The sequence below is a fragment of the Rhineura floridana genome, chromosome 3 (assembly GCF_030035675.1).
Source record: "Rhineura floridana isolate rRhiFlo1 chromosome 3, rRhiFlo1.hap2, whole genome shotgun sequence".
Lineage (NCBI taxonomy): Eukaryota > Metazoa > Chordata > Lepidosauria > Squamata > Rhineuridae > Rhineura > Rhineura floridana.
Window position 1 is genome coordinate 94,940,276 of NC_084482.1, and position 25,631 is coordinate 94,965,906.

Sequence of the window (25,631 nt, forward strand, 5' to 3'; positions counted from 1 at the left end):
AGAAGTCAACTTTTTGTGTTGAACAGAACACTGATCTTTCACACTCTTATACATCTATTTATTTGACAATATGTGTATGCTGCTTAATTGTAAGTAAAATCTCTCAAGCAGTTTACATGTAGCCGAGTTCCTTTATGAGTATAGTTTAATTGTTTTATACAGAGGGCCAAGCATTTATTCATTTGCCATCATACAATTCAGCTCCATTTCTATCCTTCCCACCATATTCACAAACACTGGCATTAACAAAATAAACACAAAAGTACCTTTTTGCAGAAAGACATCTAGCTGATCAGCACAGAAAGCCTTCAGCTCTTTCTCTGGTTTATCTTTTTTGACCAATGCCACAACATAGTTAGCCAAGGCTGATGGATCAGCATCACATCTAAGGAAAAGATTACTTTTATCATTCTGTAGTTTACAGCTTTACAAGTCTAACACACAGTGAAGAGTGGTAACAGCTTAATCTTCAGAGAAGATATAAAATTAAACATTAATATCCCCATTCCTAAACACTATGTTTTTTTTACACTTTTCAGTGGCATGCTCCATGCTGCACAGATTTCAGTGGGACATGCTTCCAAGGATATATACTTAGGTTTGCAATCTAATGAAGTCCTGTGATTTAAATTTCTGCTCATGTCCCCATTTCCATTTCATGTAATTACTGATCAATGGAGAATAAATACAAAAATAGAAATCATATGCTATATAAACAAGCAAGTAAACCTGATACCTAGTATACCTGGTATAACTTTTGACACCTTCTTGGGAGAGATAACTGAGAACATAAAAAGGCCAACTGGATCAGGCCAATGGCCCATCTAGTCCAGCGTCCTTTTTTCACAGTGGCCAACCAGATGCCTATGGGAAATGTGCAAGCAGGACATGAGTGCAACAGTGCTTTCCTCACTGTACAGCAAATAATCATCCTTGCATCAGGACCTCCAGAGAGTCTAACATAAAATTACGACAACTAGAAATTCTCTATTAAAAACAAATTGCAGTCAAATAACTGGCTAGTTAATTCAACTCAAGAAGTGAAATTCAGCCCGACACCCCAACCTCTTGACTACTGTTGCACCTTCACAGTTGCCATGTCACACTACTGCAGGTAACACTAGAAGCCACATCCAGTAACACTTTCTAGACTCTTGACCTAGCAATCCTATCCCTCTTGGTTCCCTTGTCTGCCCACTTCCTTCCAGGTCATAGTAGACAGGCTCCTCCCATCTGTAGGGTCCATGTAAAGTTTGCCCCACTCTTAATTCTCCTGAGTTTCTTCTTTATTTACATTTATTTATATCAGGTGTGGGAAAACTTCAGCTTGCCAGATGTGGCTGAACTACAACTCACATCACCCTGACCATGTTTGCTGGGCCTGATGGGAATTGTAGTTCAGCAACATCTAGAGGGGCAAAAGTTCCCCACACCTGAATCTATATCCACCATCCTTGCTTTTCAGGTCACTGTTTTGAACCTTTCCCCCCTCTTTTTTTTAGTCACCCTGTCTCTTGATCAGCCTTCACTAGTACTCTATTTTCTCCCATCATTTCATCTTAAGTGCTATGAGGCTTCTTTAAAGCTTCTTTCCTAATTAGTTTCTTCTTGCCTCAATTCTCCATCTCTGTCCATTTCCTCTAGTCCTATTTTTCACCTATGCTTTGTTCAGGTTCTTCTTTCTCAGTCCATTATCTCTTTTGTCACTGGGATTTCAATCTGTTATCTTCCATACCTCTCCTGGGGCATGTTTCCAGACTCAGACTGCTCCCTGTGAGGTTTTAAACCCACCCAGCCAAACCAACAACTTTTTTTCCTCCTGGATGCTGAACCACAAATTGTTTAGATCCATGAGAAACTGGGTCATAGTTCAATGGTAGAGCATATGATTGGCATGCAAAGAGTCTCTGTTTAATCCCTGGTGTCTCCATTTAAAAGACCCTGAGGCAGCAGATCTGGATAAGACCCCTACATGGCACCCCACTCAAGACAGCAGACTCAACAACACTGTAAGAAGGACCAGTGACTCTAGTTCTGAAATCAAGATCTAAAAATTGCATGTTGAGATACCTTACTTAACATGTATAATTATCAAAACTAGGTTTTAGCAGCTGTCTCCAAGCACAACTGTGACTGCAAACATAAAGCCAAACTATCAGCATTAACCCAATATGCCATTTAGGAGACTAACCAAAGTGGTTTGTCCAGAAACAACTATACTTAACTAAATATACTGTAAAGAACTTAGGACTTTTTTGTAGTCATAGTTATGCAAGTCTGTAATTGTGGATTAAATGCCAAAATAGATTCCTATATTGTTGAATAATAAATCTGAATTTTGTAGTGTTAAACAGGAAATGCATACAGAAGCCAACAAAGACACAAAGACTGGATAATTAGCATTTAAAATTTCTTCAAGGAATACTTCACAACTCTACGCAGCAGAGCAATACATGTTAAGGGTCCACAAACTAATCAGAAAAGCTGCCTGCCAATTTATATTATACTGTAGTTTAAGATTACTCTCAACTCAGAAATTGCCTCATGTTCACATATTCAAGTATGCATGTAGTCTAATTCACTGTTCGTTATTCTAAACTCTTAGGGTGAGATATCAATTCAAGCTACTAGTTGTTTGCAAAGTTTAATGCAGAGTAGTTTATTTATTGTATTTATATACCGTCCCATAACCGAAGCTCTCTGGGAGGTTTACAGCAACTAAAAACATTAAAAACAAATATACAAGTTTAAAACACATCTTTTAAAAACAATTTAAAGCACACTTTAAAAAATTTAAATTTTTTAAAAGACATGCTAAAATGCCTGGGAGAAGAGGAAAGTCTTGACCTGGCGCCGAAAAGATAACAGTGATGGCACCAGGCACACCTCGTCAGAAAAATCATTCCATAACTTGGGGGCCACCACTGAGAAGGCCCTCTCCCTTGTTGCCACCCTCCGAGCTTCCCTCGGAGTAGGCACCCGGAGGAGGGCCTTAGATGTTGAATGTAGTGTTCATATTGGGAGAGGCGTTCCATCAGGTATTGTGGTCCCAAGCCGTGTATGTAGTTGACATATAAGGTCCTGGGCAAAAAAGACAATTAACAGACTAACTGCAAGAATTTACCATTTCTGTCTAGCATTTCTGCCTGCCTGTCACTGATACTCTGATGTACACTTAGAACTTAAGTGTCAGCTTGACAAAATATCAGATCATTAAGGAACAATCTTCAGCTATCAGTATCAGGGATGGGGAACTGGATCCTGCCAGTAGGCAAGATCCAAAACTCTCCCACATCAATGGGCCACTTTGACAGATGGGTATGCCAGCTGCCAGACATCACATGATGCCAACTCAAAGGAAAAATGGGAAGCACACTCTAAGTGCACTCCAGATTCTTCCTTTGCAGGTGCAGCTTGTTAAAGTGTGACTTCAAGGGAAAAAAAACTTCCTTTGCAGGCACAGCATGAACAACTCACATATACAAAAAAAGAGGCAAGAACGTGCTCCTGATTCTTTCTTTTCAGTTTGGCCTTCTGGACTTATCGGTCCCATGCCTGATGCCATATGATGCCAGGTAAGGGGTAGGTGGCTTGGGGCTACACACACCACAGACCAAATGGGGAGGCCTGATGGGCCTAAGTAGGCCTATGGTGAGTTCCTCACCGCTGGTATATATACTAGTGTAAAGATGTGACATAATACAGCCATAGCACAATGTATGCCTGACCGTACTACGCAGTTATTCAAGAAACTATTTCCGTACATTGAAACTTTCAAACGGAAATGAAGATAGAGGGTACAGGACACCTTTTAAAATTTAAATAATCCAAAAATGCTTTTGGCTACAATCTTATGGACACTTACCTGGGAGTAAGGCCCACTGAATTCAATGGGACTTACTTCTGAGTAAACATGTTCAGGATTGTATTGCAAAATGTACTACCTTGTATTCAGTAAGAACGGTTGAACAGCAAGACTGGGAACTTGCCAGTCGCGCTGATTTAGGAGCCCAGTAAAACGGAAAAAAAAATGCATCAGAATCCCATGTGCTGTCCAAGGGGATTTTATGAATTACTCTACCAGTGTACAAGAGGCTCATCCTGGTTACAGGCAAGGCTCCTGTATGAGGACCTCACAAAACTGGCATCACTCCTGTCACAACTCTGAAGCTTAGAAATGAAAACAAAAAAGCCTAGATTGCCCCTTTTCCTCTAAAGTACATTTAAAATGATTCTAAGTACACAACTCAACACCCACTACCATTTCAGATATTAAGGCAAAGGGATGGACAGAGAAGGGGTTGGTGCAACGTTTGGTCTCCAATGTAGAGTTCCTGCAGTGAGGTGCACTTGGCCTAACACTGAACACTGTGATTTTCAAGCAGCAGGTTTGAAGAGCAGGTCCCTAATCAAACGATATACTACGGTAGTTACGTGTTATTAAACAATTAGTCACTATACAGTTTTCAAAAACTATGAGAGCAAAATAAAGAAAACAACACCCCTCTCGATAAAGAAATTGTAACCATGTAGCCCAAGAACCTCAACACCGACTCTATTCATTCCCCCCTTTTCCTCACGTGCCCCTCTGCGACCTCCCCCTTCCCAAAGGGTTACAACCTTACTCTATTTACTAAGGGACATTCCCTAGTCCCACCGTGGCTCTCCCCGCCCACCCTCACACCTGTACCCCATTACTTGAAGCATTTTATTAGCACTAAATCCTCTCCACTCCTCAAATTATGCATCCCACTGACCTTAAACAAGGACCCCACATATATACTTAACTCTCCTCCGCCAGGTCACCCCCCTTCCCTCCTCTTCCCGACTCAATGGCCTCTCCCTCCTCAGCTTGAGAAAGTCGTTGCTGTCGTTCCCCACCCTTCACCCTCTTTCTCTTCTCTCCCCCCAAACACTCCCCCCACACTCACATTGGCTCCAATAACTTGGCCAGCCAGGATTTGAGCGCGTCCACGTTCTCTATGATCATGGTGGTGACGGTACTGCAGTAGCTACACTCCCGGTAGCATCTCCCCGCGCCAGTCCCGCTCCCTTCCCCCCCTCCCCGTGAGCAGTTACTCGCCAGCAGCAACTCCCCCCAGTCCCCTCTCGCCGAGTTAGGGCCTAGAGTCAGACCAGGAACTAGGTAAACCGAGAACGCAACCGAACATGCTGGGTGCCGGAGAGGGGGCGGGGACCCGGTCTCTCGGCGGAGCCAATCGCATGACAAGGCCCCGAGAAAAGCGAACCAATCCGAGAGTACTGAAGGTAAGGGGTGGGGGGTCACTTATGAAAGGCCGGAGCAGGCTAGGTCGAGACAGCAGGCGTGAAATCCTTGTGGTCGACGCAGTAAAGTGAGGGGGAAGCGAAGAATAAAGTAAAGGGGTTACTTACTTTCATAAGCGGTCTGTGGTTTTGAACCAGGCCTCAGCGCATTGTAAACGTGGTGCTTAGGAATGTGTGCAGTAGTAATGAAGAAAAGGGTTGTCTCTGAGCGCGTGCAGCGTCCACACCCTCCCCAGAAATCACACTCTAATAACGGACTAAACTACAGCCAAATAAAGAATATGTCTTCTACGCACTACATGCCATTTATTCCCAAAGCATAGAATGAGACTTTCCTTTTAGTTATGGCAACCGCAAGATGGTACCTTGTGAAAGGAAGATATTAAGGCTAAATATACTTACTTGGAAGTAATTGCTACTGAACCCAATTGAATTTATGAGTAATACAAAAGATTGGGCTGTAGTGAAATTTTCGTGAACATTTCTGAGTAAGAATGCGTTCAGTTGAGCTGTAAAATATACAGTAATGCAAACATGAAATACAAGCTCCCCCCCCCCCGTAGATGTAGCTAAGAGGCTGCCCCTTTGGCCCCATTGTAATTTGAGCCCTGCTATCAATCTGGACTTCTAAATAAACATGGTTTGGATTATGCTGCACAGAACTCCTCCCAGTTGGAGATTGTCTAATTCTGTATTTCGGTGGCATATTGGTAGAGGTAGGCTTGCAACATGGGAACCTGCATTGTGCAACATTGCATGCATTATCTATTTCAGCAAAGCTGCATTCTTATAAGCATATACGTGGGAGGAAGAAGTCCTATTGAATTCAATGGGACTAAGTAGATATTTATAGGATTGTGCTGTAAGGCACACAACAAAACAAGGAACAACCAGTTGAGAAGACTGATGATATCTGAAACAAATAACATATGTTATGGTAACAAAATGTGTTACTGGAATTTTTGGGGGAAGAATGAGAGCTGTTAAAATACTGTGAAAGAAAAGCAGCAAACAGGATAAAGTTGAATTGATGTCAATGGTAGGAAAAGGTGATGAAAGTTTCCTTGAAATCTGGGACATATGACAAAGTAAATGTGGAAGACTTTCTTACACTTACATTATACAGTTGTTGTAAAGCTCAAGACATGGTGAAAATTGGGCACGCAGCAATAAAGATACAAAAATACATAATTAAAAGAAGGGCGGAACCAGCAACTTTAAATTTTATATGAATCTAGTCTTTCTCAAACAGTGGGCCTTGGGCTACTGAGCCACTCTCAGGTGGGTCTCAGTGCCACAGCCTGCCCAGCACTGCAGTACCTTCTCACTTGTCTATCCCGCACTCTAGCCTGCCATACCTTTTGGTTAGACCAGTGTCAGCAACTCTTTGCATGCTGAGTAAAGACGGAGAGACTGAGGGGAAAGGGCCAGAGGAGCTGATGGAAAAAATTAGAAAGAAAGAAAAAAGGGTAACATTTATGACTATTTAAGATAAAGGGGTAATATTTATGACTAATTATGATGATGAAGAAGAATAATAAGTCATAATATTTATGACTAATTATGATGATGAAGAAGAAATAAATTGGGAATAATAATAATAATTAATACACTGGGAATAGAAAGGGAGTCAGTGAGAGAGGAAAGAAATTAAAAGGACCGGAAAGGAGGAATGAAAGAAACTGCAGTCTGGTGGTGGGAGGCAATAAAGTACAAGTTGTGTTGGAAAGGCATGTGGAGATGGGAAGGGGAAAATTGAAAAGAAAAAGCCTTCTTCCATGTTTAGTTCAGCAAATTCTGCCTAAAATGAGGAGGCCGAGTCACGATATCTTGAGAGCAAATGTCTGTACTCAGCTTGTGGAAAGCTGAGTTATAAAGCTCCTTGCTACAAGGAAAACACTGACAATTTCCAAACATAGATTAGATATCAGTAGAAAGTGATGGCAGTTATTGTCAACGGATCATGCCAAACTGTCTCTATCTGCCACCATTTTGTGACTGGTGGGCCTCAATAATGTTCACCCTTCCCAAATGGGCCCTGAGGCTAGAACATTTGAGAACCACTTTGTTGTTGTTATGTGCCTTCAAGTCGATGACGACTTATGGCGACCCTATGAACCAATGACCTCCAAGAGCATCTGTCATGAACCACCCTGTTCAGATCTTGTAAGTTCAGGTCTGTGGCTTCCTTTATGGAATCAATCCATTTCTTGTTTGGCTTTCCTCTTTTTCTACTCCCTTCTGTTTTCCCCAGCATTATTGTCTTTTCTAGTGAATCATGTCTTCTCATGATGTGTCCAAAGTATGATAACCTCAGTTTCATCATTTTAGCTTCTAGTGACAGTTCTGGTTTAATTTGTTTTAACACCCAATTATTTGTCTTTTTTGCAGTCCATGGTATGCGCAAAGCTCTCCACCAGCACCACATTTCAAATGTTTATTTTTCTCTTACCCGCTTTTTTCACTGTCTAACTTTCACATCTATACATAGAGATCGGAAATACCATGGTCTGAATGATCCTGGCTTTGGTGTTCAGTGATACATCTTTGCATTCGAGGACCTTTTCCAGTTCTGTCATAGCTGTCCTCCCCAGTCGTAGCCTTCTTCTGATTTCTTGACTATTGTCTACATTTTGGTTAATGACTGTGCCAAGGTATTGATAATCCTTGACAAGTTCGACATCCTCATTGTCAACTTTAAAGTTACATTTCTTCTGTTTTCATTACTTTTCTCTTCTTGACGTTCAGCTGTAGTCCTGCTTTTGTGCTTTCCTCTTTAATTTTCATCAGCATTTGTTTCAAATCATTACTGGTTTCTGCTAGTAGTATGGTATCATTTGCATATCTTAAATTATTGATATTTCTCCCTCCAGTTTTCACACCTCCTTCATCTTGGTCCAGTCCCACTTTCCGTGTGATATGTTGTGTGTATAGATTAAACAAATAGGGTGATAAAATACCCGCTGTCTCACACCCTTTCCTATTGGGAACCAATCAGTTTCTCCATATTCTGTCCTTACAGTAGCCTCTTGTCCAGAATATAGCTTGTACATCAGGACAATCGGATGCTGTGGCACCCCCATTTCTTTTAAAGCATTCCATAGTTTTTCATGATCTACACAGTCAAAGGCTTTGCTGTAATCTATAAAGTACAGGGTGATTTCCTTCTGAAATTCCTTGCTCCGTTCCATTATCCAGCGTATGTTTGCAATATGATTACTTTACTTTCATGGGATATTAAGGCAATAGTTCAATAATTACTGCATTCTCTGGGATCCCCTTTCTTTGGAATTCGGATATGTACTGAACAATTCCAGTTTGTGGACCATTGTTTAGTTTTCCATATTTCTTGACAAATTTTTGTCAAAATTTGGACAGATTCAGTCTTAGTAGCTGGTAGCAACTCTGTTTGGTATGCCATCTGTTTCTTCCAAGTATTTTAAGAGCAGCTTTTACCTCACATTCTAAAATGTCTGGTTCTTCATATGGTTCCCCTGTGAATGAATCTGTCATCCTGGCATCTCTTTTATAGAGTTCTTCAGTATATTGCTTCCATCTTCCTTTTATTTCATCTCTGTCAGTCAGTGTGTTTCCCTGGTGATTATTCAACATCCCTAGTCGTGGTTTAATTTCCCTTTAATTTCTCTAATCTTTTGGAATAGGGCTCTTGTTCTTCCCTTTTTGTTGTCCTCTTCTATTTCTATACAGTAACTATTGTAATAGTTCTCTTTGTCCCTACATACTAGTCGCTGTATTGTTGAATTTAGGGTTCTGACCATGTTTCTATCGCCTTTTGATTTTGCTTTCCTTCTCTCTTCAACCATTTTAAGAGTTTCTTGAGTCATCCATTGAGGTCTTTCTCTCTTTTTAACTAGAGGGATTGTCTTTTTGCATTCTTCCCTGATAATGTCTCTGACTTCACTCCATAGTTCTTCTGGTTCTCTGTCAACTAAGTTTAAAGCCTCAAATCTGTTCCTTATTTGATCTTTATATTCTTCTGGGATATTATTTAAATTGTATTTTGGCATTATGATTGCTTTGTTCTTCTTTACCTTTACTCTGATTTTCGATGCAACCAGTTCATGGAACTTCTCCATCTTCTGTTACCAATTATATAATCTATTTGATTCCTATATTGACCATCTGGTGATGTCCACGTGTACAGTCGTCTTTTCGGTTGCACAAAGAATGTGTTTGCAAGAAACCTATTATTTGTGTCACAGAATTCAATAAGTCTTTCTCCTGCTTCATTTTTGTCTCCTAACCCCATTTCCCCACAATTCCTAGTTCTTTTCTGTTCCCTACTTTTGCATTCCAGTCCCCCATGATTATGAGAACATTTGAAAACCACTGCATGGACCCAATTTGTGTACCATTCCAAGTAATTATGCACAAGGACATTAGATTGTAAACATCATTTTACTTTTTTGGGGGGAAAAATAGACAATGATACATATATATCTTAAGACCAATGACCAAGTTAAATGTAATCAGCTAATGAGAGATGACAGCCATCTTGAAATTACCTAGTGCAGCGGTTCCCAAACATTTTCCCACAGGCCAATTGAAAATTACTGAAGTCTTGGTGGACCACTTTATGATTTTCCTTCCTGTTATAGCAATTGTAATTCCATAGAATTCAAATTGTAATACAATAAACTACAATATGAGAAATAAAAGAAGCAATGAAAACACAAAAATCAAAATGAATATTCAGGGTGATGGATGTGCCATCTCCCATCGTCACAAATCCACAGACATGCTGCGGACCACCTGAATAAAGCTCACGGACCACTGGTGATCCACAGCTTGGGACCCCCAATCTAGTAATAAGATGATGCACTAGGAACAATTACTATATCAGTACTAACAACACAGAGTCTCGTGGCACCTTAAAGCTTACGTTTTTTATTATGGCATAAACTTTGTGGCATAGATGTCACTTCATCAGGTGAAGATGCTGATAAATTGGACTGTTGTCCACAAAAACGTAGTGATTTTGATGGAATAGATTTACACGGCTACACTTCAGGAAATTATATCGGTAATGTCATTTATCATATTTTACTTCCTCTGTATTGCAGTTTTGAATATTGATTATCACATATTTTTGGACTTTTCATGATTCAACAAAAATATTGGTTCTATTAATGCAGATAACTAATAAGAACTTTTACTATTTATTTGTTATTACATTTACATTCCATGTTTCCTACAAGGAAAAAAGTGGTGTACATGGTTCTTCCCTCCCTGTTTTATATTCACAACTATCCTGTGAGGAAGGTTAACCTGAGAGACCATGGCTGATCCAAGGTTGCCAAGTGAGCTTAATGGTTATGAGTCTTCTCATGAATGAACTGAATGAAATATTTGAATATGTGAAGCAGTAAAGCTTGTGTTCTGTAAGTACAGTATATTAGCTTCACCTGGCTAAAGAACAAGAGTATAAACACTCTTGCTAGTTGAAGTATTAAAGCTTATGTTCTGTAATTGCTGTATATTTGTCTTACCTCACTAAAGAACAAAGGTATAGAATGCAAATGTTTCATTTTTATTTGAAACAAGATTTATTTCTAGCATGATTTTTGAGGGGTTTTTTTGGTGACCTCTAGTTTTCTCCTATTGATCTGGAATAATAATTATAAACAAATAATGTATTATCTTGGGGCATAGAACACTTCACCATGTTAAAGGTTATCTTCATATCTTTGTATTACTGAGTGCAGATTTTGACAAAGGCTCATCATGGTTCTAGCATATTTATTTTACTGCATATTATACATTTCCACTCAGAACACAGTCACACTTACTCCTAAGTAAATACTTGTATACTAAACCCAACTGTTAAGGAATAAGCCTCAAAGAATTTAGTGGGACATGAGTAAGATTGCTCTGCATGTCTACCATCCTCTTCACCCTTACTTGCAACTTCAACACTCTGTTTAAAATAATGGCACCAACGTCCTTATTTATGCTTGGATCATGTCCCTCCCAATGCAGTATATGTGGTGTTACCACTCTGGTTCACTGTATATCGTATAATTCATGCATGGTATAACAACATTAAAATAATGTTTATGCTCCAATAAACCCTACTGAATTAAATGCAGTTTTTCTTCCTAGTGTGATAAGTACTTATAACCACACTGATGGTGCAGATTGCAGAAGTCCTTTTTTGTTTCTCCAGTTTTTCTACAAAGTTCAGATTAGGGTTGCCAGGTGCAGGGCCTGGGTCTGATCCTGTATCTTTAGGATAAGAGAAAGTCAGCCAAGTGCCGATGTTCTTGCAACATTGTAATGGGAAAAACCACAAGGTGGAATTCTCCCTTCCCCCTGCACAACTTTTAAAGATACAGAAGACCTCTTGGAGGCCGGACCTGGCAACCAAGAGGTCTTCTGTATCTTTAAAAGTTGTGCAGGGGGAAGGAGAATTCCACCTTGTAGTTTTTCCCATTACAGTGTTGCAAGAACACCTGCACTTGGCTGACTTTCTCTTCTCCTAAAGATACAGGACAGTCTCGGGCCCTGAACCTGGCAACCCTAGTTCAGATAGATAGCAACATAGGATGCTTTTAATAAAGATGGTGTAAAAGCCAGAAAGGAATGGGCCAGAAAGGGCCCTTTATAAAATAAATTGATGCCAAAAACACTGGGATGTGTTAGAAACCCTTGAGAGCAAAATTAAAAGACAAAAGCCTCCCAATGCTATATTTTATTAACCCTTTAACAACCAAATGCCATATAGAATGGCCTGGAATGGCAACGTCCGAGCAAGCCAGGCCTACCAAACACCCAAGCCACCAGGGCCGACTTATCCATTAGGCACAGTAGGCACAATGCCTAGGGCCCACAATACTTTTAGGGGCCCATGAAAATGTTTTAATGTCTTTTAAAATCAGAAGAAGAAAAATGAACGTTTAGGGTCGAAGAAAATCTTTTAATTTTTTTCTCACATCAGAAAAAAATGAAATTTTTAGGGCCCACGGAAATCTATTAAATTTTGCCTAAAACAGAAAAAATGTTGAAGTATTTAAAGTTATATCAAAAATAAATTTTAATATTGATATTATTATGGTGGGAGGGGCCCATGAAGGCAAAAGGGCCTAGGGCCCACGAAAGCCATAATGCGGCCCTGCTAGCCACACACAACTAGGTGGGATACATGCAGTAAGCCACAAAGCTTCCACAAAAACCGAGTTCCAATTCCCATTCCAGGCTATAATCCATTTCCCCAGAAAATGGCCCAGAACAGCAACTTCCCAGCAAGCCAAACTTACCAAATTCACCAGTCACATATAACAAGAGACTGATGCAATAAACCATAAAACGTCTGTGATGACACAAATAAATAAATATCTGTCCTGCCTTGAGATAAATCAGGCTCCATTTGGCATATTCAAATGTCCAAGCGTTGTGACAAATGAAGAATCTATGTCACAGGCAGAAATGTTTTCCTCTATAACATGATCTTGTAAGATCTTATAAGTACTGTTCTATGCTTGAAGTGGTCTTGCAAACCTACCTCACAAAACAAAATGTGTTCTATTCATTCTGCAGAATGTTTACAAAAATAATAGCTTACTTGCTGCTATTCATAGTCATTGTCACACTTATACACAAATGTATACAGTACACACACACACACATATTTGTATATACATTGTTTTAGATCTTGCCAACGGGTGTAGTGCTACAGGGTCTTGGGGGAGTGTTAGACCCCTTGCTTTTTTGTGAGCAGGGTCCCAGCCAGGTCCCTATATCTCCAGCATCCGAAGAACCAAACAGCATGAAAGGGGAGTGTATTAGCCACTGAGAAGACTCTTCTAACATGATTCCTTGTCCTTTCCTGCTGATTGGGGCCAATCAAAGAAGGTGAGTCAGCCATTGAGAGGGCTGTAGCTATCACACTCCTGTTTCATGCTGATTGGCTCCTAAGGATGTCTGTTGTGGGAGAATATTAATATGGGAAGGATGGAAGAGTTTGGAGATGAGAGCAAGCATATGAGAGGGTGTGGCTGTGAGAGCGAGTGGCATAACTATCATGAAGGGACCATGCACTTCAGAATTTGTCACTACAATAGTGCTTATCATGTATTTGTTTTTACTGCATTCATGCTTTTCCAAGGAATATAGGTAACGATATAGAAGGATGAAATATTTGAGAATGAAAAATTAGTATTTCAGAACTACTCTTTATAGTTATATTTTGTGTCAGCAGTTTTGTGGCTTATTACATCAATCCCATAGTTATATGTGACTGGCGAATTTGGTGGGTCTGGCTCACTGGGAAGTTGCCGTTCCTCAGAAAATGTATTATAGCCTGGAATGGCTATCAGAACCATGGAAGCTTTATTGCTTAGTGCATGATTTCCATCAAGTCGTGTCTGACTGGTAAATTTGGTAGGCCTGGCTTGCTCAGAAGTTGCCATTCTGAGCCATTCCATTTCGTATGGCGTTTTGGTTGTTAAAGGATAAATAAAATATAGTATCAGAAGGGTTTGGTTCTTAAATATTGTTCTCGAGGGTCTAAACACATCCCAATATTTTTGGCATCAATTGTTTCATAAAGGGCCTGTTCCGTTCCATTCTAGCTTTTACACTGTCCCCTTTTAATGCTTGTGGGGGAACTATGCAGGATAGTGGCATTATGAGCAAATTGCCTGATTCTTCTAGAAATATCTGTATTTTTATTCTTATACCAGTCTTTCTTAATCTCTGCTTTTGTGTTTTTTGTTGGGTTTGGGGGAACCCGTTACTTGCTCAGTAATAACACGCTTTGTCTTATAAGTTCTGCGCAACCTTCAAAGCTTGCATATGCTTTCACCAAAGGGAGGCGATCCACTTTTAAGCACACAAACAACTCTCTAGGACTAGCAGGGCAACACCTGCCTTTACCAACCACGCATTGTAGTTACAGTATTGTGAAAAAATACTTAAAAAAAATTAAAGTAGTATCGAAGAGATTCGTCGAACTAGATGCACAGAACATAGATTGTCTGTGCTCCTGCTAAAGCTCGTATAGGGCGCTAGGGCAGATCTGCAATATTATTACACAGCCAAAACAGACTCACAAAAACAAAGGCCCTCTTTAGCGTGAAAGAGTAATCAAAGAGTATTCCCAAGTTGTAACAGGAACGCGGGGCGAGGAGACAACAACAAAGACAGCTTTAGTGCCCTCCCCCCGCGCGTTCAAACCACGAAAAGTAAAGGTCTGGACACCCCTGTTTTTGGATATTGGTATGTCTCAGTCCCTGCGTGTTACTGGAATCGTAGTATTCAATTCCAGGAACGCACAGCTATGAAGAACTACTCGGGCAGTGCTGTGTCTTTCGGGAGTTGTAGTTCAACAGTCTATCAATGTGTGTCTTAGAGCTGTGCGAACTCTATCTCCCAACAGGCTTTGCGAAGGAACCGGATCCCACCTGAACTTTCGCGGCATTGTGGGAGAACCGGCGGCGTGGAGTAGAGGAGATAGAGCCGCGCGAGCAGCTGTTGGCTGAAGAAACTTAAGAGTGACAAGGAACAATGACGGTGAATACAAACGGGGTTGAGCATCTCTTCGGGGGTGTTGGTTTTGGGTGAAAACGCACGGGGGAAATTGAGGTTCAGTTTGGACCAGAGAATAGACTTCCCCATTCCTCTGACACACAACCAGATACATTGCTACTGTGACACCTCCATTATTTGGCCTCCATTATTTGTTGTACACCGCCCTGAGAGCTTTCTGCTATAGGGCGGTCTAGAAATGTAATTAAATAAATAAATAAATAAATAAATAAATTTATAATGGGAGTTCTTAAAAAAAACATTACCCACCCTTCACCGGCAGGTCCCAGGGCGTACAATGGGACTTGTTTGCTCTTTCCATGTTGAATTGCAAAACAAGTGTCATCCTAAGCAAGCAAAATGCATACTTATTTAAGATACATAGTATAAGATAGTTTATTTGTGGGAATTGTAATTAGATCTAGTATTCCCTACATGATATTACATTTTAAATTGACCCAAGCTCACAAAATGTTAAAATCTATGACGTTTTGCTTCTCTCTTACCCTAAGGTGCCCAATTATTTTTACTTAAGATACTTATATCCTGGTTTGTAGCCTCAAGACACTCTTAAAGCAGCTTACACAAGATTCACACAATTAAAAAAATCCTGAAGTCATATGCTAGGAACAGAAATAACATGGTGTCCTTGTAATGTCAGGATTATTCAGGTGACATTTCCTGGCCGTATCCTTGGTCTCCCATGATGTTGGCCTTTGGCACTCGCCTACTAGGCAGCAGCTCCCATTGATGTCCTCCGAGGCAAGGGAGCAGGGCTGAGCAGCTGAAACATTCTTAGCCCATGATGGAGACAAGTCTTGCCTTGCTCTCCAGTTTGTTCCTGCTAGGTCTCCCACTCTGTTCATAGGGTTTTCATAGTAAGAGGTAAACGGGAAACCTATTAACATAACCATCATCCAAGTCTACGCTCCAGCAGCAAATACAGAAGAGGAATTGGAGAGATTTTACTCAGAAGTGCAGGAAGAAATTGATCACACACCAAAACAAGATGTTCTGATAATCATGGGGGACTGGAATGCAAAAGCAGGGAACAGAGAAGAACTAGGAATTGTGGGGAAATTGGGTTAGGAGACAAAAATGAAGCAGGAGAAAGACTTATTGAATTCTGTGACACCAATAATTGGTTTCTTGCAAACACACGTGGACATCACCAAACAGTCAATATAGGAATCAAATTGATTATATAATTGATAACAGAAGATGGGGAAGTTCCATACTTTCTGCGAAAACAAAACCAGGAGCAGACTGTGGAACAGATTATGAACTGGTCATATCGAAAATCAGAGTAAAGCTAAAGGAGAACCAATCATAATGCCAAAGTGAAGATCAAATAAGGCACAGATTTGAGGCTTTAAACTTAGTTGACAGAGAATCAGAAGAACTATGGACTGAAGTCAGAGACATTATCAGAGAAGAATGCAAAAAGACAATCCCTCTAGTTAAAAAGAAAGACCTGAATGGATGACTCAAGAAACTCTTAAAATGGTTAAAGAGAGAAGGGAAACAAAAGCGAAAGGTGATAGAAACATGGTCAGAACCCTAAATTCAACAATACAGCGACTAGTATGTAGGGACAAAGAACTATTACAATGGTTATTTTATAGAAATTGAAAAGGACAACAAAAAGGGTAGAACAAGAGCCCTATTCCAAAAGATTAGAGAAATGAAAGGGAAATTTAAACTAAGAGTAGGGATGTTAAATAATCAACAGGGGAACACACTGACTGTCAGATGAAATAAAAGGAAGATGGAAATGGGGGTGCCACAGCATCTGATTGTCCTGATGTACAAGCTATACTCTGAACAAGAGGCTATTGTAAGGACAGAATATGGAGAAACCGATTGGTTCCCCATCGTGTATGTGAGCCAGGGGTGTATTTTGTCACCCTACTTGTTTAATCTATACGCATATCATACTGAAAGCGAAATTGGACCAAGATGAAGGAGGTGTGAAAATTGGAGCGAGAAATATCAATAATTTAAGATATGCAGACTATACCATACTACTAGCAGAAACCAGTAATGATTTGAAACGAATGCTGATGAAAGTGAAACAGGAAAGCACAAAAGCAGGACTACAGCTGAACATCAAGAAGACTGAAATAATGACAACAGAAGAGTTATGTAACTTTAAAGTTGACAATGAGGACATGGAACTTGTCAAGGATTATCAAAGCTTGGCACAGTCATTAACCAAAATGGAGACATTAGTCAAGAAATCAGAAGAAGGCTAGGACTGGGGAGGGCAGTTATGAGAGAATAAGAAAAGGTGCTCAAATGCAAAGATATATCGCTGAACACTAAAGTCAGGATCATTCAGGCCATGGTATTCCCGATCTCTATGTATGGATGTGAAAGTTGGACAGTGAAAAAAGTGGTTAAGAGAAAAATCAACTCATTTGAAATATGGTGCTGGTGGAGAGCTTTGCATTCTATGGTGACTCTGCACTAGCAGAAAGCACTTCTGCTTGTGCAAAATGAGGAACAGATTTTCACAGGCATCACCAGTGAAAAAAGCGGATAAGAGAAAAATCAACTCATTTGAAATATGAAGAAATTAAACCAGAACTATCATTAGAAGCTAAAATGAAACTGAGGTTATCATACTTTGGACACATCATGAGAAGACCTGATTCACTAGAAAAGACAGTAATGCTGGGGAAAACAGAAGGGAGTAGAAAGAGAGGAAGACCAAGAAAAAGGTGGATTGATTCCATAAAGGAAGCCACAGACCTGAATTTACAAGATCTGAACAGGATGGTTTATAACAGATGATGTTGGAGGTCGCTGATTCATAGGGTCGCCATAACCCATAATCGACTTGAAGGCACATAACAGGTCCCCCCCCCTTCACAAATATGATTGTTGCATGGCACTATCTCATTTGAAGAATGAGTTTTGTAGAAAATAAAATAATCTACACAAGGTGCTAAGGCCAACTAGAGATGGAGTAGGGAAGGGTTCCTGTATGGCAGGTATAAGACAAGCTTTAACTGCTATAATTACCTTTTCCTGTTGTACTGTTAAAGGAGCAGGAGCTCTGTTGTCCTTTGCTTCCAGCTACGGTAATGAAATAGAATTTGCTATAGCTAGTTAAACAGCCTAAGGACCATTAAGGCGCAGATGATAGCACCTTTCCTTTCCTGTTCTTGTTCAGTCATGAAATTGTGGTGTACCTTTGTCTTATACCTTTAGTAATTGTGTGAAACAGAGAGGTTTCGCACATCTTCTATGCTACTCTTACAGCTGGGAAAGCCCTGTCCACCTTTGCCTATGATTTCCCTAGAAATGTATTCCGGAGGCATAGCCATGCACAAATAGCAAGCTTTTTTCTCCCTTAACGGACTCACACACTTACTGTGGCATTAGCTTTTACGGGTCAGAATTAACTTTTTCTGGTAGAATTTGTAATAGTCTGTACAACTAAGCAAACTGATCAGTATACAGTAGTGCAATGGAAGACAGTTAAGTCTGTATGTTGGAAACCATATGTACAAACAATGTTAGTACTTTGGAAACCACAAAACTATGGTGACCAAATGAGTATTGCCCATGTGCCTTTAATGGTTATGTAGCTGAGGGAGTTATGACAAATACAGCTTATTCAGTGATAAGCTGTGTCTTGTTGAAATTATACAGCTTTTTGCAACTGTTAAAGATTAAGAACCCTTTCCTTCCCTGTACCTGAGCTGATTGGGGAAAGTGTCCATTGTGTCATCTCTTTGTCAAAAGATGGTGTGGTGTTAGGGTGTTCAGATATAATTTTTTGCCACAGTTTTGTCTAAAGGCTGGGTTGATCAGTGACATGTATTAAGTTATTTATTTAACAAATTATATGTACCTCTTGCTTGTGATAAAGTCTTTAAGCAGTTTACAAAAATATTAAAATTATTAATTAAAACAGTTAAAACAAGTAATTTTATTTATTTATTTATTACACTTTTATACTGCCCCATAGCTGAAGCTCTCTGGGCAGTTTACAACATAAAAGCAATATACCATCACATTTGGTACAATTGATAATAAAAGAAAACAAATATATCACATTTTAAATAAACATAACTGAACAATAAATAGCAAGCAATATACATATCTTCAAAAACAAAATATAACAATTATAAAAATAGACAAAAATAAAAGAAAACCATACATCACATTATAAAATGTAAACTGACAGGGCTGTGGAGTCGGAGTCAGGAGCAATTTTGGGTGGAGTTGGAGTCGGTAGAAATGTTCTGACTCCTTCATAAATGGCAAATGTATATTAACTAGTAATAACAAATTTACTGTAGTAAAATGGTAGCACAAGGCATTTCATCACCACCACGTGAATCCAGAGCTTGGAAAAGTTACTTTTTTAAACTACAACTCCCATCAGCCCCAGGGATTGGGCTTGTGGGAGTTGTAATTCAAAAAAGTAACTTTTCCAAGCTCTGGATTCACGTGGTGGTGATGAAATGCCTTGTGCTACCATTTTACTACAGTAAACTTGTTATTACTAGTTAATATACATTTGCCACTTATGAAGGAGTTGGAGTCGGACGGTAGAAAAATAGAGGAGTTGGAGTCGGAGTCGAAGGTCTGGCGTACCGACTCCACAGCCCTGTAAACCGAACAATAAATCTCAGACAATATACAGTTCATCAAAAGCAGAACAAAAAAAGAATAACAATTGTAAAATATGTCTAATAACAGTTATAAAATATGTGTCAAAGTTCTCTACTGTTCCGTTACGCTTCTTCCCACCTAACCACCATCTTCTATAACCAGTAGGACTATAAACATTTATTCCATTGTCCTCTTTCTCCAAGACACCCCAAAATGACTCCAAGTGCGATGCTGAGGCGCTGCTTCAGGCAGCCCTTTCCCTTCATATACCTGGAGCAGAAGACACAAAAAGAAGGCAACATAAGTAACTGGCAACAGCTGCAACACCACACAGAGTCCTTCCAACACACATCTTTTTAAAACATTTAAAAGATAATCAAAATAAACAATAAGCTGAAACACATTAAAACACATCTACGTATCTGGTTAGGCTTGTTTAAACAAATCTGGTGTCTTTTATGGAGGTCTTATGGAGTCTTGTCTTATTTTACTGATCCTTTATTTATTAGTACCTTTAGAATCCTTTGCTTGAGAAAGTCCAGTGGTCTTGAGCCTTTTGTGGTGGAACAACCTCTTCACCCTGTTGATGTGGCTGTTCCACTACAGAAAGTGAACATATTTTTGAGGCCTGTACAGTGCATAAAATATAGTGCAGGGGTTCCCAAATTGTGGTCCAAGGACCGTCAGTGGTCCACAAGCTTCAGTCAGGTGGTCCATGGCATGTCCATGGCATGTCCATGTTAAGTATTCCCAGTAATTTTTGATTGCATTTTAATTGCTTCTTTTATTACTTACATTGTATTTTGTTGTGCTGTAATTTGAATTTTATGGAGTGTAAATCATTATACAGTAAAATACCATAGAAGAAATAAAAGAAACAATTACAATTAAATACAGTTAAAAATCATGCAGCATCTGGCACAGCTATATCTGTTGTAGCTACAGTTGCTACAACAGGCAGAAAAAATCTTTTAAGTGGTCCGCCGAGACCTTCAGCAGTTTTCAGGTGGTCAGTGGGGGGGGGGGGGAAATGGGAACCGCTAATGTAGTGGGTCCAGGCCCTTAATCAACTGCATGGGCCTCCAGGATGTTTACGGCCCCAGTTCAAAGTGCTGGTTATTGCTTTTAAAGTCCCATATGGTTTGGGATCTGCAAAACCGTCTCCTTCTGCGTGAATTTGCCAGCACATTATAGTCCATAGTGAGAGGTCTTATTCCATTTCCCCCCAGCAAGTGAGAGTGAGGATGCATTTTGGAGGCTTTTCAGAAGTGGCAGCGACCACTTTGGAATGCTTTCTGAGCCTGGTTTATCTTTTATGTAATCTGCTGTTACCCACTTCAAGTATGATCAATTGGATGTGTTGGTGGTGACATTTTTCTGACTGTCCCCTTTGCTTTGCTAGCCAATAAATGACAGGCTGAATTCAAAATGTTCTTGCTTCACTAATCGGGAAGAATTGTCAGATTATACTTGAGCTTGCGTTAACACCCCAGTCTCCTATTTAAAGGCCTTAAGATTATCCAACCTGTAAAATGTAGTTAGAGTACAGCAGATTACAATTAATTTAGGCTCAGTGCTGTCAGTATGTTGCAGACTGATTTTGTACTGATGAGCATTCTGTAATTAGATGTCACCAGTTCCTATTGTCTCTCTCTCCCTCTCTCTCTCTCTCTCTCTCTCCCTCCCTCCCTCCCTCCCTCCCTCCCTCCCTCCCGGAACTCCAAACAAAAGCATCTTCACTGTAAAAGTTTCTTGATTTTACACTTTCTGTGCCTAGGCATTACATTAATTTTTAAGTGGTATCTTTTTCAAAAGAGAACCTTTTCAGTTATACTTTTTGATTTTAAAAGCAACTCCTAATGAAATCTGAAACAGGGACATAATTACAGGCTAATTAATCAGATAATGAAAGCTCTAAAACCTTTCTTGCACTTCTAACCCTATTCCTCCGCCCTTGTAATTGTGTCCATAAGTGCACCCTCTGTACTTTCTCCTGCTGAAGTGAGTGCATTCTTCCAGAGGACAGGTAGGATTAAAGTGCTACACTAGAGACCATGTTCTGATGAGGGCACTGAAACAGGATGGCTTAGTCCCATAATGGGGTGCAGTGCTTTCTTTGTGCAAAGAGTATGCAGAAATGCCTCAAACTCTGATAAGATCCTCCTAATAAACAGGCCCTCCTGCCATATTACGCACTATTCATGATGTCAGACACTTTGCTAATTTTAAAGGATTTTCTGTTCTTCCAGAATGTTTGTTATCAGCTTTTGTGTTGCCTTTTCTGTTGTTCATTGCATGCAGATTTTGAAAATAGTTTTTTCTTTTTCTTTTAAGAAATGGCAAACTTAATGGTTTCAGTTGTACATTCCTGAGGTGCATTCCTGGGGTTGTTTGAGAGAGACAACATATAAGCCAATGGTTAATCAAGTTAATCCTTCCTATAAATGCCTAAGTTTTGCAGTTTTCCTATTCAGAATGTTGCAGACAGCTCTTGCCATCCATACACAAACTTTCATTGAAGTACGTGGTCATATACGTCTATTTGACTGCTAACTTAACATGAGGTATTACAGATAGTGATTATACAAATTTGTATGTATCTGATTATCACGTAGCATGGGACATGCTATCTGAGCTGAAATTCAGTAGCTTGATCCAAATATTATGAAACTTGGGTTTCACTTTTTTAAAAGCTTGTTTTAGCCTGTTACAAAATTGTGGATTCTTTCAACGCTTTTCCCCACTAAAAATTCAAATAGTGGAGCCTATTGCATTTGAGCAAACATGCCCAATTTCACTTGTTTCCTGTTCAGATAATTGGTTTTGGGGCTATCCATCCAATATTGGGATCTCAAGATGTGTCAAGCTGATAGTTCATGGAAGATTCTAATGTGTGGCAGCAATTAATAAATGCGTGTTCTAATAGGCCTTGCATCTTGCAGTAATTCCAAAATTACTGCAAGAAATGTTAATAATCCCAACAAAATAACTTAAATTTAAACTTGTATGGAAAGGTGGATAGAAATTGTGTTTTCCTGCAAATACTTATGGTTTTCTTTTCCTGCAGTAACCTTGAAACCATATGTTTGTTGGATACTTTGGAAGGTATATGATAGGTTTTGTGCACAGTAGATTACAATATTCTAGTGCGATTCTGTATTGACGCTTGGGGATTATTTAACCCAATCATTTTCTAATAATTTGTCTTCCTTCTTAAGGAACGGAAGGGGACAGCTAAAGTGGACTTCTTGAAGAAAATTGAAAAAGAAATCCAACAGAAGTGGCATGATGAGGGAGCGTTTGCGGTTAACGCAGCAGATGCTGCAAACCACAAAAGGTGAGAATACATTTTCCAGAGCTTGCAGAAAACTAGAAGTGGAGGCGTTGAGTGTTCAGAATATTGAAATTTTGGATAGTGTTAACTGTGTAAGTCCATTATTTTAAGGCTGTGACTTAAAGACTGTTGATGTCAGTAGAAAGTCGGCTTTCTTTTGGATTAGGAATACAACTTCTGGATGTAATCTGCATAGTAGTATTCTAATAGATAGTATTATGGGACACACAGTATTTATTGGGTATAGGGTAGTAGACTGTGTATACTGTGAAAACAAAATGTAGATTTCCTTGCTAGACACTAGGACTTCAACTTCCCTTGAAGGATCAAAACCCCACCAGAAGGAGCAAGTCCACATAAGATTTAGGTAACACAAAAGACTGGGGGCTTGGGTTGGGAAAGATGAAGATCATGCCCAGCGTAACAGCTCAGGAAAACATCTAACCAGAAAAAAACCCAATGGATAAGCCAAATCCAGAGTCAGACATACAAGTATCTATGATAGTGGCAAATTGTACTAAATATTGAGCTACCAGTACTGTGGATTGTGCCCCTCTAGCCTTTTCCTCTTCGCGTTGGAAGAGGAATGTTCTTCAGAAATGTACATTAGAATCAAATGATAGATGCCCCATTGTGCTAGAACAATAATAATGTTGGGTTAAGCTGCAGGCACTTGCGTAGATTTTTCTTATGATGTTCAGGCAGTGGAACATAAAAATACTGTTACGGAGCATGTATAATCCTCTTAGTTTTCAAAAGGGCACAGATAAATATCAAGAACTCATAATGAGATCTGAGTGAAAATTATAGCTGTGCAGTTTTACCATTTTCTTTGGGGTTCCATGTCACTGTTGTAACCCATTCTGTGTGTAAAGTGGCTTTGTTAAATTAAGTGTAGGGGTAGCAGATACAAATTGTAGGCACCAGGGGGAGCAATTGGAGGGACTGTGCAGAACTCTCTCTGGTTTTTAAGAAGCCTGAATTGGGACTGGTGTCTTGAGTGTCAGTTATACCTGTTTCTTTGACTTTGCTTGCTATTATGAATTCTCATTTGGATAGCCATGGCAGTTGGCACCATTATAAGATGTGAATATAGCCACTGAGGAGATTCCAAGCGATATCTATTCTGTCACTTTTTCCCAGTATAGAAAATATCGTACAATGACATTGTGTTCTCATAGATTCATATAGTCTTTTCAGAGAATTGTATTGTAACTTTATACGGTATGGTTGTATAAAATTAGTAAAGGTTGTTAACAGTTTTGATATTTTTTAAGGAGGCGTTAAAACTGATTTGTTGAATTTGTGTAGCTCCAACTTCAGTGGGATTCAGAAGTGCTGCTCAAGGCCAAACTAGGTAAGACGCCAGTCGTCCAATTAGCAGTTAAGTGAATGGCTTTTAAAAAATAAATAGCAAACACAGGGCCCTTGATCCCGATTGGGATCATAGTGTGTGGCGGTGGTAGTGGTGTTGGTGGTGGTAGTAGGAAGCTGTAGCCCTTTGCTGCACTCCCAATCCAGATTGGCCCTCCACACTTGCTCTTTACATTCCAAAAAGCCAATTAATGCAATTGTTAATTGTGTGAATGGCATCTCATCTAGTTTGCCCGAGTTCAATAGCTCAAATAAATGTGCATAGGATCGCAGCTTTAATGACACAAGGTTAAAATGTAATCTGTGACTGAAAGAAGACATAAGTAGATGGTTTGTGTTTATGAAGGAAACTGGAAGTGAATGCTTGGTTGGCAGATTCTCCTTTTTAAAAATGTTCTGAGTTATATGCAGTGGTGGAAAGAGCTTGAGGTTTGCATAAGACAGTGCATCATTTTTTTGCCAATCCCCATACCTACTTCAGTGACTTGTGCACCTTAAAAACTTTTCCTGTAGATTGGGATGCTCTCCAGAGTAGCATGTGATATATCACAGATGATAGGAGTGGGGATGGGTGGGTGGTTCCTGTGAAAATCTGTTCCCCATTTTGCACAAGCAGAAGTGCTTTCTGCTAGTGCAGAGTCACCATAGGATGCAAAGCTCTCCTCCAGCACCATATTTCAAATGAGTTGATTTTTCTCTTGACCACTTTTTTCACTGTCCAACTCTCACATCCATACATAGAGATCGGGAATACCATGGCCTGAATGATCCTGGCTTTAGTGTTCAGTGATACATCTTTGCATTTGAGCACCTTTTCTTATTCTCTCATAACTGCCCTCGCCAGTCCTAGCCTTCTTCTGATTTCTTGACTAATGTCTCCATTTTGGTTAATGACTGTGCCAAGCTTTGATAATTCTTGACAAGTTCCATGTCCTCATTGTCAACTTTAAAGTTACATAAATCTTCTGTTGTCATTACTTTACACTTACTGACATTCAGCTGTAGTCCTGCTTTTGTGCTTTCCTCTTTCACTTTAATCACCATTAGTTTCAAATCATTACTGGTTTCTGTTAAGAGTACGGTATCATCTGCATATCTTAAATTACTGATATTTCTCCCTCCAATTTTCACACCTCCTTCATCTTGGTCCAAACCTGCTTGCTGTATGATATGTTCTGCATATAGATTAAACAAGTAGGGTGATAAAATACACCCCTGTCTCACACCCTTTCCAATGGGGAACCAATCGGTTTCTCCATATTCTGTCCTTGCAGTAGCCTCTTGTCTAGAGTATAGCTTGTACATCAGGACAATCAGATGCTGTGGCACCCCCATTTCATTTAAAGCATTCCATAGTTTTTCATGATCTACACAATCAAAGGCTTTGCTGTAATCTATAAAGCACAGGGTGATTTTCTTCTGAAATTCCTTGCTCTGTTCCATTATCCAACGTATGTTTGCA

At 39.7% G+C, this 25,631-nt stretch overlaps 2 protein-coding genes across 3 annotated transcripts in view; one reads left to right on the plus strand and one right to left on the minus strand.

The window, feature by feature from the left end:
• Window positions 1–5,168, minus strand: part of RBM27 (RNA binding motif protein 27) — a 63,534-nt gene extending 58,366 nt beyond the window's left edge. The window contains exons 1-2 of the mRNA XM_061616955.1: window positions 4,932–5,168; window positions 267–385 (exon numbers count right to left, since the gene is read on the minus strand). Coding sequence (XP_061472939.1) covers window positions 267–385; window positions 4,932–4,990 — 178 coding nt within the window. The 5' untranslated portion in view covers window positions 4,991–5,168. The remainder of the gene's footprint in view (window positions 1–266; window positions 386–4,931) is intronic.
• Window positions 5,169–5,252: 84 nt separating this feature from the next.
• Window positions 5,253–25,631, plus strand: part of LARS1 (leucyl-tRNA synthetase 1) — an 88,278-nt gene continuing 67,899 nt past the window's right edge. For both annotated transcript variants that reach the window (XM_061616952.1, XM_061616953.1), the window contains exons 1-3: window positions 5,253–5,268; window positions 14,684–14,817; window positions 22,680–22,798. In XM_061616952.1, the coding sequence (XP_061472936.1) occupies window positions 14,812–14,817; window positions 22,680–22,798 (125 nt within the window). In that variant the 5' untranslated portion in view covers window positions 5,253–5,268; window positions 14,684–14,811. The remainder of the gene's footprint in view (window positions 5,269–14,683; window positions 14,818–22,679; window positions 22,799–25,631) is intronic.